Source organism: Rissa tridactyla, chromosome 3 (genome assembly GCF_028500815.1).
Source record: "Rissa tridactyla isolate bRisTri1 chromosome 3, bRisTri1.patW.cur.20221130, whole genome shotgun sequence".
NCBI classification, from domain to species: Eukaryota; Metazoa; Chordata; class Aves; order Charadriiformes; family Laridae; genus Rissa; species Rissa tridactyla.
This window is the reverse complement of record NC_071468.1, coordinates 58661537-58681790: the sequence shown is the minus strand read 5'-3', so window position 1 is coordinate 58681790 and position 20254 is coordinate 58661537. Positions and strand designations below refer to the sequence as shown.

At 40.7% G+C, this 20254-nt stretch overlaps 1 protein-coding gene across 5 annotated transcripts in view; it reads right to left on the bottom strand.

Annotated features, from left to right (window-relative positions):
• TIAM2 (TIAM Rac1 associated GEF 2) overlaps window positions 1-20254 on the bottom strand; it is a 177202-nt gene that overhangs the window by 50431 nt on the left and 106517 nt on the right. For 4 of the 5 annotated variants that reach the window (XM_054195006.1, XM_054195005.1, XM_054195008.1 and 1 more), the window contains 8 exons: window positions 16242-16427; window positions 14869-15015; window positions 11247-11309; window positions 6526-6693; window positions 3736-3837; window positions 3186-3267; window positions 2173-2265; window positions 844-1104 (listed from right to left, as the gene is read on the bottom strand). In XM_054195006.1, coding sequence (XP_054050981.1) covers window positions 844-1104; window positions 2173-2265; window positions 3186-3267; window positions 3736-3837; window positions 6526-6693; window positions 11247-11309; window positions 14869-15015; window positions 16242-16427 — 1102 coding nt within the window. The remainder of the gene's footprint in view (window positions 1-843; window positions 1105-2172; window positions 2266-3185; window positions 3268-3735; window positions 3838-6525; window positions 6694-11246; window positions 11310-14868; window positions 15016-16241; window positions 16428-20254) is intronic. The other variant, XM_054195007.1, reaches the window with a different exon arrangement.

Below are 20254 nucleotides of genomic sequence, written 5' to 3'. Positions count from 1 at the left end.
GGAAGGGAAGGGTGACCACCGCTCTCCTCCACCCAGCTATGGCAGTACCCCTCGACGTGCCACCTCCTATTTCCAGCTGAAAAGGCAACCCAGCAGTGAGCATTGGCACCTGCTTTGGGGCCAAGGGGCCGTGGTGTCATCCAGGAGCAGTCCTTACCATTGGAGGCTTTTGGCATCTTCCCTGCCTGGCGCTCCTCATATGGAAACCCATCAGGATCTCCCCCTGACACAGCACTGTTAGGATACGTCCTCCATTTGTTGCTTAATACAGTGGTATTACATTGAGTAAGAAATATGAGCAGACAGTAGCTGGTTTTTTGATAGGCTTTCTTCTACACAGTGAGCAACTGTATCCAACAGGAACACATTAATATCATTGGGTGGAAACAGAGCTAAATGACTCCTTTCTGAGATGATAAGGATTACTATATTTAAGGTACTCTTAATGTATGTGGTACTTTACCATATGTAAAGCACAGTAAACAGAACAATACTTCTGCCTCTGAAAGCCATCACATCATTTCAACCACAGATGCTTGGGAAATGGATGTATTGGAGGTAGCCAAGATGACACAGAACAGTTAAGATTGATAATGCTGGATGGTACAACCAAACAGATTAAAAGAATATAATTTCCCAGCAGAAATAATCATATTCTGTTCCATTTCTACTTTCTAGAAAATAATAAAATAACAGACAGATATGGAGCATAAATGGAACTTAAACAGTTTGTACTTGGGTTTCTCACTGAAGCAAGCACAGAATTTTCAACATAATTGAGTTTTAAAAACCAGTGACATTGGAAGCGAGGTGAAAGTAATGGAACTACTGTTAACCTCTTACCATTTGCTGTGTTCTTTTTGAAGTTATCTAGAAACTCTTCCAGGAGCTGTGACTGGTTTGGAGGAGGCAACAAAGTCTTTGGGTCCCTGGAAATGTCACCATCTGACCAGGACGCACATAAGGGTTGCTGGGTCCCGTAATGGTTCATTCTCAGAGACAGCATTACGCTCCTCTCTGAAAACGATAACTCCATCTGTCTGAGTTCAAGATCAGACACAGCCTCTCCATTTATACTCAGGATTTCATTGCCTACTCGGAGCCCTGGGAGCACATGAAAGGAAAGAAAAAGGAGAAAAAAAAGAAAGAGGGAATATGAAATGTAAAGGGCCACAAACCAAACCTTATGCTGATTCACCTTTTATTTTTGTGGTTTTAATTCAAATAGCCTAATCCTACCACAAGTCCATTAGAATCAATTGGAGCTTTATTTGTGCTACAATTATGCAGATTGACCTCATGCTTACTTTGATAGATGTTACACAGAGTACAGCAATCAAATTGTTTCCAAAGATGCTACAGAATTTGGTGGGTGGGAGGGCAGCACAACTTTCAAGAAGATTAGAATAGAGACACCTCTCACAACTCAAATACCCCCAGTGTACTGCCCCATAACACGTATTTCATTATCTGGGAAGAACAAGGAGCTAGTCGCGCGGATCAAATCGTTCGTGCAAAACTGGAAAAACAGCGGATGAAGTCTTTATCAGCTTTGGTATAAATCTAAACAGTGGCAACCGCTGCCTTTCAAGGTCAACAACCACCAAGTGGTCATTACCCTCAGGTAGCAAATGAAACTGTCTCCATTTCTCTGGGTTTGTCTCTCTGTTTTTCAGAGAGCAGAACACATGCGATCCTGCTGTGCCGATGAAGAGAAGCACGGTTTCTGAGCAGCGCAGTAGAGAAGGCGCTCACAGAAACATATGCAGAAAACTATTTTGGGGAGGGAGGCTACTTTTCATACTTTTCATTGCCAGCAAAAGTGGAAGTGATGGGTCCTGGAGACTGACCAAGACCGTGAGGTTCACCAGCGTGAGAAGAACTCTTTCTCCAGCCTGTTCCTCTGTGCTAAAGCACTTGGTCGGATGGCTGAACACAGACTTTGTCTCCAAGGGCAAACAAGAACTCTCCCCGTTATATTGAAAGGATAATTCAGTACTTTGTGTACATTATCTTTCCCAGTATCACATACTTTCCATGGTCTTCAGGAAAGAAAACTATGAACAGCAAAAGCCAAGAACCATTTCAGACAGCAGTACTAAAGCTCCTTCATGTTTTGGGACTTTAAAAAGATAATGAAGTACAGTATTAAACATAAATATGATATAATACCTTCCTTGTATGCCAGTCCATCAGGGAGAACATCACTTACAAATATACGGGTGAGATGCTGATTTTCATCAACTTGTGCTGTGACAGCAAAGCCTGAAGCAAAAGAGGTTTAAATCAGATAGATAGAATTTCTCGGAAACATTTCCCTTTTATTTTGTGTATTTAGTAGACTCTGCACAACCAGAGTGAGGATACTTCTCGTGAGAACACACCCACACAGCACAGAGAAATTATCACATTGTTTCTCAAGGCATTGTGAAGCCTGGTAAAGTTAACAGGATTTTTCAGCTTCCTGGACATGCCATGCTGGGCCATAAAAAAACAAATTACATTTCAAAAAAATATTTTCTACCTCAGTCCCATATGACATTTTAATAACACAGCCCATTGTTATGGTAAGAGTTCTGCAGTGTGTCCCTCAGACATAGAGGCATTTTAAACAGATCCAAAAACTGGAAACCCAAACTATAAAGCAGCAAAACCATATAGAACAGTGAGTGAGACAGCCCAGAAAGGAATAATTTATAAACCAACAGACTTGCAACTAAAGAACAGCAGAGCTGCCTTACAACGGTATCTTTGCAAGATATATAATTATTCCTAGGCATAATGGCCTCCCACGGATAAAAGCCTGTCAGAATTTGTACCAAAGGACACTCTGTTGATACTGTGCCAACAGAGGATCCCACTACCAAAAAACAGAAGGGCAGACCTTGACCATGGCCTAACTGAGACTGATTGTATTAATCCTCGCAAAGGACATTTGTCTTCTGACAATTCCATGCTTGAATTATTTGGCCAGTCCAGCAGAATTAGAAAGTGGACCCTTTCCAAACGTAAGAAATGTGCTTGTCAGTGTAAAACAACCAGTTTGGGTCTTTGCTATAATGCCTTGAGTCCTTTGCAGACTCAATGAGCTACCAAGGATGGCTCTATCTGCTCTCAGAGACAGTAAAGTCACAAAGAGAGAAAGTAAGCAATGAGAAGAATAAGAAAAATTCCCAAGAGCTTACCAAAATCACTTATGTTTTCAGTCTTTGTAAGACGAACGTGATAAACATTTAATGGACAAATTTCTATTTCATCATACACCTGTTAGGAAAAAAAAAACAACAGAAGTCATCAAATTATGTAATTGCAAGCATCAAAACGCAAAGGTACATCATGAGAAATAAGCACAGTACTCTTTGCATCAATAAAGAGCCAAAACTTGCTGTCTTTACACAGATAACTGTTACTCTGCATGCGTCACCGGTATCAGGGGGATTAAATGCCGAGTAAGCTGAAGATAGAAAACCCATCCTGGAGTATAGACTGACACTTCACTTTTGTATCAGAAGCCACACTTAAATCTTCAAATGGTTCTTGAAGAGAGTGTTTGCAGTGCCTAGCCACCCAAACATCTGCATGGGCATGGACTGTGTGAACGAGGATGGCAGAATGCAAACCAGGAACAGCTTTAAAACCTTATTTTAGATCTAAATCACACATACGCATAGGTGATAATTCAACTGTAGCTACCAACATCACGGAGCTTTATCTAAAAGGAGTCACACTTTCCTGGTCTACTATGTATTCGTACGGTTCAGGAGCACAATACTCCGTATTTTCATCAACCAGTCTTCTGAGTTGTAGGCCATAGTGTCTTGGCTCCAGCTGTTTCATCTAAGGAATAAAGAGAATGAGGTTTGGAATTTGTTATTTATTTCCAGAATCGCAAAAGACGAAGAAGTGACACACACACACACACAAAAAGCTCTTTAGAAATCATGCAAAAGCAATCCCCAACAAGTCATTTTCTAACTATTTTTGTAGCATAAACAAAACTAGCTGCATTGCTTAGGAGATACGGTTCAAGCGCAATTTCCATTTTCCCTCCCAAATCCTTTCATAAACACTGTATCTTAGCTATTAGATTAACTGAGTACTGCTATATGTTTCCAAAGATATCACAACTGTTTTCTGTCCTTTTGAACTTAGATTCACAACCATCTTTTTCTGTGACTACTTTTAATGACTCAATTCTGCTCAGCAACTTTTTCTTCCGATGTTGAATATATGCACGTATGGGCTGTTAGGAGAGGGGAGGGGATGGGAAGCAGGTTCCCTAAGGGTTTGCCTTTATTGGATTTTATTTTTATTGCTGGGTTTCATCTACGATCAGAGAGTTTCACGTATTTTTTTTTCACCATGTGAGGTCAAAGCAAAAATCCCGTCTCAACAGGAAGTCAAAGGGAAATAGGAATATTCCCAAAGGATATTAGCCTGAAAGTGTCAAGCCCCTGATGGGAGTCTCTCAGACAATCAGGAAGCTGGTGAGACTGCTACACAAAACATTTCATTTTAGCATATTAATACAGCAGCATTTCTAGAAGCGGAGGAAGCAACATTTCTAAAAGAGGAGGAATGAGGGTTATTTAACCTCTTTAACGCATCTCTGCAGCTTACAAAATCTAAATCTACTGAGTAACTAGTAATTACCTTAACATTTTATTATGTGTAACAGTTTACAAGTTGCATGTGTTCTGTATCCTGAACAATTGTATTCCAATGCACATTTTTTTCTATATGTGCTATCCAAAAGCCTCAGATGGAAAACAGAAATGAGGAAAGTATAAACCCCATAAAGCATGAGTGAAGGGAAAAAAAAAAACAATAACCCCTTTGAACTTTACCCTTATACACATAACATTCAAACATGTTCTGTTAAGAAGAAAGATTCCTTACACTCACCAGAGCAGAATGAAAATGTAAGAAGGAAAAGAACCAGGATAGATGAGCAGAAAGTATTCAGCATTAGAGAATGCTTATGAAAAGCTTTACACACAGAATAGAAAGAAAAAATAAAACAGAAAAACATTTAAGAAAAAAAAATAAAATAATTTAAAACTAAATTTTCATGCAATGCAGACAATGAAAATTAAAAGTCAGCTTTAAAATTACAAATATTTTGGAATGATGGAGTAAAAGAGGTAAGGAATTTCCTTGTCAACTTAAGTTTATATTTATAAATTTTATTTCCTCTTTCTGGGGTCTTGCATGTCACCAACTACTTCGAAATGTTTCAGCTCTACCTTGCCATCTGGTGGTCAAATAATGTCTCAGACAATCCCTCCCTTTAGCCTGATGGTACAGTGAATTTTTAAAAAGTAAAGCCAGGCATTAAACTGTTTATCCAGGACTCAGTCTCCACCAGCAAAAGCAACGAGAATATAATTTCTTCTCAGTGATGCATTTCTTCTCAGAGACGCATTGTGACTTAGCTAAATCAGTGTGCTTATTTTGATTTTAAAACTATAGTTCACCCTGGATTTTTAAAAACTTGTGTAATTTAGTAGGTTTTTGTTTGTTTACAACATTACCAGGTGCAAAGAGCCATTAAATTGGATCCTTTCGTTCACTTAGAAGCCTCAAAATTCATTACCTTCAAGCCAGTTGAATGAGCTCACCTGAAAGTTCAAACTAACCTACGCCCACAACTACAGCTGGATTTTGTACAGAGCAGCCCTCCTTTTTTTTTTTTTCCTTCTGTTTTTCCCCTTTACTTGTGAAGTAAATAAACTATATTTACCAGTTGTCAGAAAACAGGACTTGGGACTAAAAAGTTAGTTTTTCCAAAAATCTTGTCTGCATAATTTAAGTGACTTGAATCTTGAAGTTAGAGCTAAATTCAAGCACTGACATATGCGGAGACAAAGGTGCTAGGTAAGTTGAGACTTTCTAGAGGTACTGGTCTTCTGACTGTCGTTAAAATTGGTATTTCTGCTTTATCTTCAACCTGTGACTCAGTTTTCTGTCCCAAGATCTATAGCAATTCCTCTCAAATTGCTGGTACTGACTTTCAGAAGGGAATGCACTCTTTGAAATTCACAAGTAGAGCCGGTACTTAATTACAACCTTAAAAGGGTACTTTAAGAAGCAAACATGTATGATGGCCTTTGTCACAGCAGTCTTAAATGTCTTAATCTCCTGGCATTAACTCCACCAGTCCCCGCTACTCCTCTGCGATTAACTTGCACAGAACTGAGTTCACTGCAGTGACAACGTGGAATGGACGCGTGCTGAGATTTCTCAGGAGCTGACTACCTGGCAAACCATCTGAGTGTTCTTTGAGTATTCACTGTGTGCTGTCTCAAGCAATGCTTCTTGAAAACCTTTCCACAACCCTGCTACCTTGGCTACAATGCATAAATAACACAACTAAAGGAAACAGAGCAATGTGCCTTAATACTTAGTAGTGACAGGGAGATGCTGGTGTTATGCTCTCACTATTTAGACGTCCTCTGATATATTAGATTCCTTCTCAAGTCTACAGTTATTAACAAGGTGCAATCATACATGAAAAATGAGTACCTTGCATGCCAAAGACAAAACATCTTCCACCCTGTGCTCTGGCTTGAGGGTCAGGGCCACTCCTTGGCCGTCACAGAAGTGAACATACGTTTGTGTCTCCCATGCACTCTCCTTCTGGATGCTCTCTGGCACTGAGCAGTAGACATTCAAAAAGTCATCGACTTGCTGCTGGAAACAAGGGAGAAAATGTACAACATATGTGGAGGTTGCAAAAATTACATTGGCAGGTTGCAGTGGATATATATTTAAACACGGTACTGTGTATTTCCCCACGGCAAGAGAGGGACAAAGTTCTGTTACCAGCTCTCATTCACTATCCAAGACTTCATTTTCTTGAGAAAGGATTGCACTTCCTCTGCATTCCCATTATTGGCTTTCATGCCTTTATCTCCTATCCTATTAATTGTTGATTTAACTCGAAGTGACAATATGTAGCTAGCTGATATTATATCGCAGTGCGAATAAATTCTTAAGAAGAACTGAGTACTACAATTTTACTTAATTAACAAATGCAAAAAAATTGGAATTACTGTAATTTTGACCAAAAATTATAATTTAGTAAACTTCCAGCAGAGAGCACTGTGGAGCAAGGCTTGCCATAAAATAATAAAAGACTAAAGCAGGAATAAAGTGTTCCTATTCTATTTACAGTTTAAGAACATATTGTTTCATAGGTAGCACAGGGCATTTGCCTGCTTACCATTTTGCTTCACATTCACCCTCGTTCCAAAGCCACTCCAATGGATCAAATAACAACATCCACCCTGAATAAATTCCCTGTCGTTTTCTCACCCTTCATTTTCACACTTTCTTCTGTGCTGCACTTCAGGCTACACGTTACAAAGGAAGCCACACAAGGAGAAGGAAAACGCTGAGAGCTGTTCAGAATTTGCAGTTTCACCCATATATTTGTCTTTGCCTAATCAGCACGTCACTTAAATATTAATATCAAGGCATTTAAGTTTATGCAGATAGGGTCCCTCAATTCTCCCTACAGTCAATGAAAAGGGACAATAACCTCGTAAAGTGGCAGAACTGCCACCCAAGACGTATCTTAAGATATCCTGATCTGTTCTCAGGAGTGCCTACCTCCCTAATGCATTTTCTTTATATTTTTGTTTGTTTGTTTGGGTTGGGGGGTTTTGTTGCCAACATAAAGCCCCTTGATTACGCAATTCTTCCTCCTGGCTCTGCAGGGACACAAGCCCAGGGGTGTGCTGCAATTAAAAGCTGCGGTAAAATCACTGCACAGGGACTGCTTCCCTTGCTGCAGGCAGCAAAGATATTGACAACAATCTACCAGCATTAACAGAGACACCAGTATTATTTTGTTTTTCCAAATAACAACTGTGGCTGTGAAAATGGTGTCATAAGCAATTCTATTCAGGTAATTACTAAACAATGCAGAAATTCAGGTTGCTGCTGACCCAGAGTGAGGCACAGTGATAGTTTGATGTCAGAGTAACGCTGGTTTTGGCAGAGTAATATTAATGAATCTTATACCTCTTGCTCAGCTGTCCCTTTTAACTAGTTGAAAATGAAATTTAAATTAACACAGGCCCATCGAAATCCTACTAAAATCCAGCAACTACTATACCTAACAGGAACACTATTACGCAATTAATGGAGCGATGAAATCTACACCAGGTGAAGTTTCACCTCGGTGGCCATGGTTCCAGACTGCTTATAACATTGGTGGTGTTGAAGAAGATAATTCCCATAGAAGCGTGGTCCTCTCAGAAAGCACTAAACCAAGTGCCTGGGAATAAACGCTGACTTCCTTCCACGGTGTAAATAATAGAAAGGGCAAGGCAGGCTGGCTGCAAGAGCTGAGCAGGAATGAGTTAGACTGAATTCTCGGGCGGCTTCCTTCAGGGAAAATCAGTTACGTTGCCCCAGCGAGGGAGATGCTCCCAGCAGCTCAGAGGTTTCTAACTACCCCAATGGTTTATTGCACTGCAACAGTAGTTCCTCAAATCTCTGCAACTGAAATAAATCTCACTATTGCCACAGATGAAAAAAACCCACAGCTGGAAACACAGAGGATGAAGGTGATGAGAAACAGGTTTAAGGCCACCTTTTTTCCAGAAGCTTTTAAGACAGGACAGAAAGTTCTGCAGCCAATGTGAGAAACTTCCCTTTCCTTGCCACGTACACTGGTGCTCAGGCAAACGCCTTGAGATAAACTCGCCTCTGTTACTAAACACTACTCTGTTCCTTAACTGCAGTCAAGGTACTGTTGCTCCATCCACATTTTCCATCTCAGAAAATCTGACATGAAGAGAGAGATTTTTTTTTTTTCCTGTTATGCCTACAGTGACTAATTCTACAATAGTTCATTCATTCATTGCCACATGGTTATAACAACCCATCCAATTTTCCAGAAATAGGTGCCAGGATTTGCAGACTGTCACACGTTGTGCCACAGGGCTGCTGCAGGACCAGTAGGTTACTCCGTAATTTCCCCCCAGTATTTGCCTCTGTTTTTATCATCTTTTTCAGGGAAAATAGAGCCTCCCTGGCAGACCTCACTATTCGTCATTCGCTGCACTCCTCAGGTAGCATTTTATAAAAGTTTTGATGCTGTTTTTGTTTTTCATTTGAAATCAGCCAATGAAACTGAGTTGATGCCAAAGTAACAGTTTTCAGAGTTATGATGAATCACTTCTGAGTTGTCGTGTGACTCATCAAAATGTCAGGATCTTAAAAATGTCCACACTATATTTAATTCCCATTAAAAAAAAGGTTTTAGAAATAAGGTTGAGATAATAATAATATTTTTCTAGAAATAAGGTTGAGTTTCAGAGCTCTGGAACAGCTCCCCTAAGTTGGGGAGAAAACAAAAAACCAAAAAAACCCAACCAAACAAAAAAAAAAAAATCACAAACAACCCTTTTTTTTTCAGTCTTGAAACACAACCTGGCTAAACTTTGTAAAAGCCTGGCCCAAAATCTGCAGTGACATTGCCCCCATGCAAGTCCCCTCTACCCAGGGCGCGGAGCTGCAAGCCCCTGCCCGAATTTGGAGCTGGCTGCAAATTTGGAGCTGGCTTCTTTCGGAAGAAACGTTCACGGGGTGCACCCAAGAAATTCTGCCTCTTCTCAGGTTTGGGAGGGACCAAATCTTCCCATGTTTTAACAGCACCGTACAGGAACGAATTGTGTTCACTGCCTCTGAGGTGGGAAATGGATGCCATCACACACCACACCCAGTGGTACATTCTGGAGGAATTTGTAAGTGTTCTCTACAGGAGATAGTTTCACCCAGAAATCCCTCATAGTTATAATTTATTTTGAAAAGAGAGAAGAGATTTGGTTTAAATACTTTCCCACCCCCGAACATAACAAGCAAGTAACTAAGAGAAGTCAGGTGTTTCAACATACTTCTTCAAAGAACAGACAAAATGTGAAGATACTTTCAGGAGACAAAACAGCATTAGCTGCTGTCAGTGGGAGATGCCTCTCTCAGTGGTATAACTCCTGCATAATTACATACTTCTTTCTTACCTAGCTGTTAAATGAATGCACTTGATGAGAAAATAAACCATGTAGCACATAATGATACAAAATCCAACATAAAAACCTATGAGAAGTTATGAACTTTGTCCAAACCTTCCTCATGAGATTCATTACAGCTCTTCATTATAGTTAATCATTTGCAAGAGCAATATTTCATTTTAAATGTAGATTTTCAGTTTTTGTCTAATACCTGGTACCCAAACCCAGCTGAAAGGGAACAGTACAGTAGTGTGATTTTTAAAGTCTTCTTTCAAGTTTTAGGCTGCATGGGGGGAGTACCTGGTTCAGGGAACAAAGGAGGAAAAGGGACAGGGGGTAGACAGGAAGACAAATACCCCTTTGAGTGTGGCACATGCTACCGTCAAAGAAAGCCGGCTATACCATATAGAAAACAAAGTCCAGAAATCCTGTGCCTAAGACTTAATTTGACATTTTTATTTGGAGCCTGCACAAGCTTACCGAGGAAAAGGATTCTGTCTGTGTAAGCCCTACAGCACAAAGACAACGCTCAGTGGTCCTAAATGTATTTGATTATGGATTTTGGAGCATCCTGCTTCGCTTCCAGATCAGGGGACGGCGAGGTTATCCCCAGAGAGGCTGCAGGAGCTGAGGGATCACGACTCACACCAGGCAGGGGCCAGCAGCAGCTCTCCTCCCCCTGGGCACCACAGGAAAAAAGACACAGCTATTTACTGGGTAACGAAGCCGAGGGGATGCCGCTTCCTCTTCCTTCACTTGGGCAGTCTCCAGCTATATATTAACTCACACGTCTCTGCTGGTATGCTCCACTGACTTTAATTGGACTTTATTTGCCTTTATACTCAAACACATTCAACTTCGCCTTTATACTTCAACAGGTTCTGTTGAAGTAGGCAAAGGGGAAAAATACACCTTGGGTTTTGCCATACTGTGAAGGATACTTTCAAACAAGCTTGGTTCCAAATCTCTCAGACAGTGTATTTTTTGTAAATTATTATTATTTAAAAAAAAAAAAACAAAAAAACAAAAAAACAGCTACCATGTGTGTTCAGAAACTTTCATTAAAATGGTTTCATTAGACGAATTATAATCCTGCTATCCAACACTAACTGCATTTTATGAACCTCTGGTGGGGTTTCTGAACCAGCCTTATCATACACTTAGTGAAATACATTCAGGAATTTAAAAACAAGATGGTGCAGAATGAGGATAGGCATATCTTACCTCAGCAGAGTTGGCTGAATTCTGGACACCAGCAAATCCATGTCCTCCAGCTGAATCAAAAATCTATTAAAAAAATGACAGATAAATAAATGGTTTAAACAGATAAACCCTTTATTTCTTACCTCTGTGAGGTAAATTCTTTGAAAAAATAAAAATGAAAACTAAATGAATAAATATATAGCAACCTGCTAAACCCCAGGGATCTTTTTGGACTTTTTATTGCTTTATTTTGACTAGAAGTAGTGTTAAAGAAATAAAAACTTTCCTCTATAAAGAAAATTTAAGCAAGTTTTCTCTTTCAGGCTATGTGCGCGCTCACATGCAATTATGTATAAAAGCATTAATGTCCTCCTAGTGTTAGGTACAGCTACAAATCTCATAATGATTTAAAGGAACTATTTAAAATCATTGTTGCTGTCTTCTAAAACTTGTTACCTTATAGTTTTTCATCTCTTCTAACTGAGCAGTTAGCTTGACGCTATCAATGCTTTAGAGGCATACTTGACCCAAACCCCACACTATTAAGTAACGAAAAAAGCTGACTACTGTGTCTGCTTTGGAAGCGATGAAAGCAGAAACGGAGACTTACATTCTCCCATCTGTTTTGAAAGCTTAACTACTAGTATCTCACAAAGGTGTTCGGCTTATTAATGAAATTTGTAAAAATCCAATAAATGGCTATGGGTACAAACAGGTATTTTGGTGATAAGGGTTGTATAAACACACAGATAGACCTATACAGTTTATACATAATGTTGAGATTTTAAGGTAATAACATTACCCTTCCAAAGTGAAAATATAAATAGCAATTTTAACTCCTTCTGCAGTCAACAAATCAGGACAATATTAAACATACATCTGAGGGTTTTGTGGTTTAGGTTTTTCTTTCTTCCCTTTTTTTTTTTTTTTTGTACAAACAAAAGCCTTTCAGATAATCCAAGACAACAACAAGCTCTCACTTAAAATTTCATATGAAATCTAGTTTCTGCCAATGCAAATTAAAGGCACCACTTCTGAACTTCCCCTTCCTTGTCTCACCCACAGACCTAATCAAAGTATTTTACTGTTTATGATTTCTCAAAACAGTTTATCATTTAGACACAAGACAGCAGATAAGCATTTAAGAAACTGGGGATAATGTGAGCCTAGACAACCCCCATCTGCTACAGTGCAGTTTTATTAACTGATTTGTAAAAGACTGAGCCACTTCATTAATGTTTACGAAAGCCTCCCAGCATAGAAACTCTGAACCTTTTTTTTAATTAATACCAGAAAATTAAACTTGAGATAAAAAACTTCTGGGATACAACTATGTTCAAGAATATACCATCTAATTTTGAAGCTAAGGTACAGCAGACTAAAACATATCAGCTCCAGTGAAATTAACTTTAAATCCAAGAAAGCAAGACATTTTTAACCTATTGTCCAACACAGACACTGGAGCACAATGAGCAGAGAAGCGAGCTCCGCTTCTCGGCTTAACCCAGTTTCCCAGTGGGCTGAAAGGGACGGCAAGAAAGGCAGCCTCAGGCCTATTCCAATTTTGATATACAATATACAATTATGTTCATACACAGAAGTCTGAGCAAGGACGTGGCTCCCTTCTTCAGCCATCTTCTAGGTTCATAGGTCAGTTTTCAGTCCATGCCCTCAAAAATTCCTCACTTTTATGGGTATGAGTCATAGCCCGGTGTTATTCATATGCAACACCCAGCATTTACATTTCCTTAATTTTATTGTAGGATGTTTAATTAAATATATATATATAAATATATATATAAAATAAACACAAGAACCTCAGCTCATGGATGAAAATGAACACATTTTTGGGCCAGCTGGTTGCAAGGTTCGGAATAAGGAGCGTGAGGAACGAGCTGGGGGGAACCTCTGCCTGCTCCAGGGCTCCCTCCTCCACGCCTGGAAAAGCACTGGGAGGGCAGCAGAAGCCTCCTTCCCTTGCCACGGAAATAAGATTCCCCGTTCCCGAGCTCGACAGAATCCCCTTCACAGGCTATAAAGCATACGGGAGGATGTATTACCCAGTTAAGACAGCGCAAGGCATCAGCTCCGCTGGGAACAGAGCTAAGGGGCATAACGTCCCTTCCCTCAGGGCTCTTGTTAATAGAGAAATAGAGACGCAGGACTCGCAGACTAGCCTCACCTGCTGGGGAACACAGGGGAAATTACACGAAAAGAATGACCCAGAGAAAATGTCTCCTTCAATTCCCTCTTTCACAAGACAGACTTGAGTTTTATTCTAATTCAGTTGCACCACGTAAACACATCTTGATCGATATGCTAAAATGCAAAACAGTCACCCCAAGAAGCTTCATCCCAGCACAACACACAGGTAAATATTTACCTATTAAAAATACAAACCACTAGACTAGAAAATCCTGACGTGTTATTTTGCATCATTAAATCTGTTGCATCAGCTCTCGGACTATTGCAGTATGCATACAGATAGGTTTGTTTAAATATTCCACAAGCAGGTTACCAGACATGCACGATTAGCTGATTTTCAAGTGCTGATCATAGAATTTTGACTAATAAAATCAAAATACAAGGGGCCAGGGAACAGCAGGAACAAAGTCACCTAATGAATAACGCACAAAAACACTGTTTCACAGGAGAAACAGCATACATGGCAGGAGCTAGTGAAAATAGTAATGTTCTGAGTGTGGGTGCACCTCTACGCCTTCCTCACTGTCAAGGAAGTGTCTCTGCTGTTATTTACCTTTTTTCTCAGGGAGAAGGCAGTAAACTTTTGTTTCACATTTACTTGCATTTTGACTGAGAAAATACAGACTCCAGAAGTGTGGGGTTCAAACTAAATGCGTGCAGGGGCCACCAGTTTCACCCAGAGAAAATGACCCTGTGAGATGCTGCAGCTTCATTGGTAAGGCAGCCCTTCAGTGGGAGCACGCAGGAGCACCCAGCCTGCCCCACCACATCAAACCTGCCTTCAGCTGGTGTCAACTGGCACAGCTTTATTTGACAGCTGTCTGGACCAGCAGCTGGCCTCGTGTGTGACAGTGGTCCTCCCCTCTCGGCTAAAACATACTTCCAAGCAGGACATGCTGCTTTGAAGGCCATGCCAATCTGTCTGTGCAGAAGTCTCTCCTCTTTTTTCCTTGAGGACTCACCTGTGTTACCTTACATTAAATTGCAGCAGTACTTCAGAGTCCCTGACATAAGCCAGCACAACACTGTGTTAAGGACTGTGCACACAGGCTATCTCCAAAGAAACTCTACTTCCAAGCAGTCTGCAATGTGCCAGAAGGCAAGTATTCATAGAATCATAGAATGATTTAGGCTGGAAGGGACCTTAAAGATCACTTAGTTCCAATATCCCTGCCATGGTCTTGTGCTGCTGATAACAAACTAACCCACTGGGTCAAAATCTCTCATTCACCAATTTTATTTATTGCAAAGAAACCTAGAATTCAATATATACTCTTCACAAGTGATACTTGCATTGCAAGTCTGCCATGTCTACTGAAACTGTGAATGCAAATTTGACGGACAGACGTCTCCTACCCCGTGCACCAACAGCACCTTTGTAGGATGAGCCCCAGCAGAAACAAGCCCTTATATGCTATACCCAGCAAATAAGATCTACCTGAGTTATGGAAGGTCGCTTTTCTTTTCCTTTTCTTGCCAATGTGTCCAGTCCTTTTAGCGAAGAAAATAAACCCTTCTTATTTCGGACTCTTTGTGACAGAGAAAGGGTACGTTTCCTGAGAGCAGCTTCATCCCTGGAGCAGATCTATTTAAACACAGAGACAGGCCTTCCTATATCACTTTCATAAGAGCAAAATATTGACAGTTATTTCAACTTGAGGCATCAAATGATAGTTACTTCAGCTGACCGCAACACAGTATGTCAAGGTGCAAGGACAGTACTTTAAACTTTCAGGGGCAATGCTTGTTTTGGTATTCCAATGGCGTGATAGTGTAATTTTTTTGTCATGGGGCAAAATTAGAAGGTCATAGGAAGGGAAAAACTGAGAAAACATTGCTCTGGACAACAAAAGAAGTTAATGAAATGACCCCAAAGAAGAATGATAACCTATCATTCAGATATGAAACTGCTAGAGGAAGAAAGACTCAAAATTGCCAAACATAGGAGATAAACGTGCTATGGCATTGAGTTATTAACAAGCAATGACATAAACCACACAGATAAAAACAGTGGCAGAGAGAAACTCATTCCCTGACGGGACTTTCAGGACTACTATTCAGATTGACTTCTCATGCAGCAAATGTGGTCCACCCCTCTCTGCCAAGATCAGCGTCACAGCCCTGCCAAGGTTAAAGAGCAGAGGCGAACTTGCTACTGCCATACTTCACTTAAAGCTGACAGGGTGACAACAGCTTACAGCAGCTGTGGATGTCTCTCATTCTTTGCAAATACAGGCCACAGTTCTGAAAAAGTGACTTATAATTTTGGATTCTCTCTAGTTTTAGCCTATTCTAAAAATACTTCCTCCTTGGGAGGGTATCAAACTGTTTCTGAAAAACAGAGCCATCTAGGACCTCCAAAAGAGATCAACTCCATCCACGGGAACCTGAATCACTTTTGGAAATTTCAGTGTTAGGCTCTTTTCACTCTAAGTGACTTAGCTCCTATACACTTTAAACTCTGAACTCAGTGGAGCTGAAATCACAGGGACAAAATTTCAACACAATAACTCACCTAAATCAGAAGAATATTTTTGTTTGTTTCTTTTTTTAGATATAGGGAAGAAGTACCCAATTCTGGAGTCCCCTCAAAAAAGTCATGGCCTTTGCATGGTTTCAAAGTATGTGTCTGTGGAAGAAAATCTTTTTTTGCAGTCAAGGAACAGGCAGAAAGGGTGAGAGGGGCACAGGGCCATCTCAGCCAATGCATGTGGGTGTAGCCATGTTTTATCCAAGCACCATTCCACATCTAAGTACAATATTAATGATGTCTTTGTGTAACGCACCCATGAAAAGTGCATTCGAACTTACCAGTGCATGGAAGGATGAGACGGAGAAAATGCCGAGCCGCCCCAGTGCCAATTTTGAAGGACGACTGGCAGCAGCCAAAAGGCTCTTTGGGTTTGGGAGCTCCCCACCTTGCAAACTGGCTAGGTAACATCGCATTCGGAAAAGGTCCATGTTAAACTTTTCCAGGTTCTGTTCCCATTGCTGGATCTGTTTAAATACAAAAAGGGACAATTAAAAGGGGAAAAATGTCTTTGTGGGCTGCATTGAAAATCCAAGCTCTTCCACAAACCCATAGTAAATTACTTTCATCTGGTGGTATATGGATTAGATTAGTTATTCCCTGCCAAAACACATTCAGTCATATTGTGTTACATCAACCCAAAAGATGGCTTGAAATAAAACAAAGCTGGTGGTCTTAAATGCATACTGACAAGACGAACATACCATGAGCTTCGGGTAGTTTGATAGCCACAAAAGCAGTTACATAAAAACACGGCCCTGTGGTTCATGAAGGCTTTTTTTTTTTTTTTCCTTCTTTCTCTCTCTTTTTGGAGATTAGTTTTGTTTCCTTCATTTTCATGAGCTTAGATTGTACAGCTGGCTGGCTGAAAGCAAAGCTGCATAGCTACACTAACACACTTCGCAAAGTGAAGTAGCTCCACTGATAGGTCCTGCTCATTCTTCGCTATTGTCCTACGGCCTCTCTATCTGTAAACAGGACACAATATTGGCAACACAAGCGTGTGCGGTTCTTTGTCGGACTAATAGCTTAAGACATGCTTATGCTCAGGCAAACTGCAAAAATGAGCTATATATGCCCATAAGCAAGAATGTGTACATAACCTTCACGTAATTTTTAAACCTATCTAACACAGGTACACACAGATGTAACAGCTTAATCCACTTTCAACATAAAATCAGGAAAGTGAAGAGACTCAAATATTTACGAGACAAAAAAAGTTCTAAATCAAGACTCAGATGACAGATTTTAAGTATTTGTGTAGATACTCACTTATCTACACACATATTCTTGTGCACAAAAGTCAAATTTTACTTTTCGTTTCCCCAACTTACAGATTGGTAGTTGCAGCTAAAATCTGCCCCACAGCGTATGATAGACATTGAGACTGATAAATAGTACAAATAAAAAGGCAGAGGTGTTTAACAGAGTTGGCACATTCACACATGGGAAGGCAGAAAAGGCACATCCATTAGGTTAATGTACACTAAGTTCACATACTGAAGATTGTTAAAATCCCCTGACAATGCTGATCTTCCGATATCAGCTCCAATCGCTGCATGTTAGTGTTCAACAGGTGGTTTAGAGCTGCAGAGAAAGTTCATCAAGTTTTCTCTAATGTGCATTGCCTTCATGCCTTTCACTGGCACACCCTGCCTGTCCCTGTGCCCATAGGACGTTATCACCTCACACTGCGATTAACCAAGGTTGGGACAAGCACCTTTTACGACTCAGAAAACAGGCCGATAAATATAATAAAACTCCCAGGTGAACTACGACCCGCAGGCTCATCTAGAAGCAAAATCAGTTCAGTTTCCTTGTAATGCTGCCAAATATCACAAGAACTAAACAAGTATCTTGCCTCTTACTTTCAACAGTGAAGAAGCGAGCAGTGAAAGGGTGAAAAAGGTCCTGTTAACAAAACGCTGCTAAGTCTTGTACTACAACTGAGATCCTACCTATTCTGGCTTCCTCACACGCATGCTCACAAATCGTGGCATCAGTTATGACTATACTTTTGGAAGTAAGACGTAATCTTATTCGGCAGGAAAGTGAATAAAGGGAAGACAAAATCTTGTAGATCTGCAAATGCAGAATTATAATTTACAGTCCACTTAAAAAAAAAACCAACCTTTCAAGGAATGACTATTAAAAGCAAATGACAGCACTTACAAAAGCTTATCATGAGGCACAAAAGTTTAGAGAAAAAGGTCAGAGATACACACGTAAGGAAGATGCCTCATCTCACCTCTCACCACAGACATTCATAACATGCATCCTTTGTGCCCTAGAAAGAATAATCATTTTTTCTTGGATTTATTTGATCATTGCCTTTGACTTTGCATTCTTTGTGCCCTCAGATCAGACACTCCTCACAGAGCGTTTTTCTGCTTGCCAGTACTTTACGCATGGGACGGCTCCAATAGGAGGTTTTGTGACGAGCTCTCTCTCTGTGTCGACACCCAACTAGAATGAAAACATCGTTGTCAGCTTTTCACAAAGCCAAAAGCTACAAGCTCAGGTGAATTCTTTCCCGTTGGGATGACACCTCCATGGGCACGGAGCCAGGCCAACTTTGAACAGCTCAGGAACAGAGCAAGGCTTGTTCTGGGCACTGCAGGAGTGGAGCATCCTGTCCCCACTGAGCAGGAGCTGAACACAGGCGTCCTTGTGTTTCCAAGGCCTTCTTCAAAATCCCCATTAAACATTTGTACTAAATTGTATTTTAAAATAAAGATAATCTAAGAAGGGGGAGTGGGGTACAACATGAGGACATTCTACAGAAATAATTAAATTAGGTTGTTTATCAGTCACACAGGATGCTAGCTAATCAGCTCCAAAAGCGTCAGTAATCACAATGTTACATTTAATGGCATTAGCAAAAGCTGTAGGCAGGGAATTTCTGGGATTGTCTTGTAGTCTTATCAAAACCAGGGATGTCTGGAACCAATTGGAGACCACGAACCAATACCAGCTGCTATTTGTCTAAGCCTTTTAAACTATGATAATTCTTCCTAAAGATTTATATTCTTGAAGACTAAACGGGGGAAGCACACAAATACAAAAGCAACAACTTCAAAGCGCAGTATGACCTGGTCCATGACGTTAATTTACAGCCTGCAGACGAGCTGCTGTGATCCTTCTTCTGCTATTGTGTGAGGCGAATCTCTGCCCCACGTGGGAGGACTGCCTAAAAGACGGCTCAAGGACTTAACTTCATCGTGCCCAGACAAAACGGCCCTTTCGAAATCTGCTCGAAAGAAAAGGGGGAAAAGTGGATGCACCAGACAAGCCGTGAAAGTGGGAATGGGTGACAAAGGCTAACAGCAGCACGAAGCAAGTCTGCAAGGAGATAAGAGATACGGCCCGACGTGTGGCACGCCAAAACAAGGGAGTACATGTGAGCAGCTCAGCTATTGCGCTTGCGTTGCATTGCCAGCTACAGAGCCCGGGGCATCCAAAACCATCCTCTCTCAGTCACCTCCATGTGAATTTCTAGGAAAAGCATGAAAGGCTTTTCCCAGAGGAAAGGGAGGATGTCATTCTCAGTACAGGCAAATGTTAGGCAAGGATTTCTGGGTTTAGTGGCAGCAGGAAAGAGGCTGGGAGAAAGGCAAGGAGGGGCCACCCAAATAAATGTATTCAGCCTAACAGGATCCCTGTAAGGTAGAGAGAAAAAGGAGGCTGTGGCAGAGAGATAGAAAGGAGTAAAATTTGGGAAGCCGCAAGAATTAGGGCCTTGGCCACCGGGAGAACTCCTGCAAGGAAGCCTGGTGCAGGGACGAGACAGTAATTATGTGGGGAGTGCTAAGTGACACAACAAGCTTTTGCATCAGCGATGTAGTTCAGGAATGAGTTTTTAAGAGTTAACATACAAAGGAACACCAGCACGGTACTTTTGGCAGTACTTTAGCAGTAATGATCATTTTCAGAACATAAATAGCCAATTCTCCTCCAGGCTAGTGAAAAATCAATTCAGACACTAAGAAAAAATTGTAAATTAATTACACTTTAAATGACACAAACAGATGTGCTAAAGGAAGATGCTCAAAAAGGAGGTCTCTGTTAATTCAATAACCCTGCTACGTTTTCTATAGGTAAACTCTGAAGTGGGAGCTTAGGAAAGGGAAGGTAAATACATTCAGACCAGACAATATAGACCAGTGGTGACGTGGGGATCCATAGTCCTATGTGCTATACAGTCCTCTCTGCAGGTGACATTTCTCGTGGCATCTCCACTCGAACATGCTTAGGGTTTGCAGACTGTAAAAGGGAGGGCCCCGATAGTCCCCCA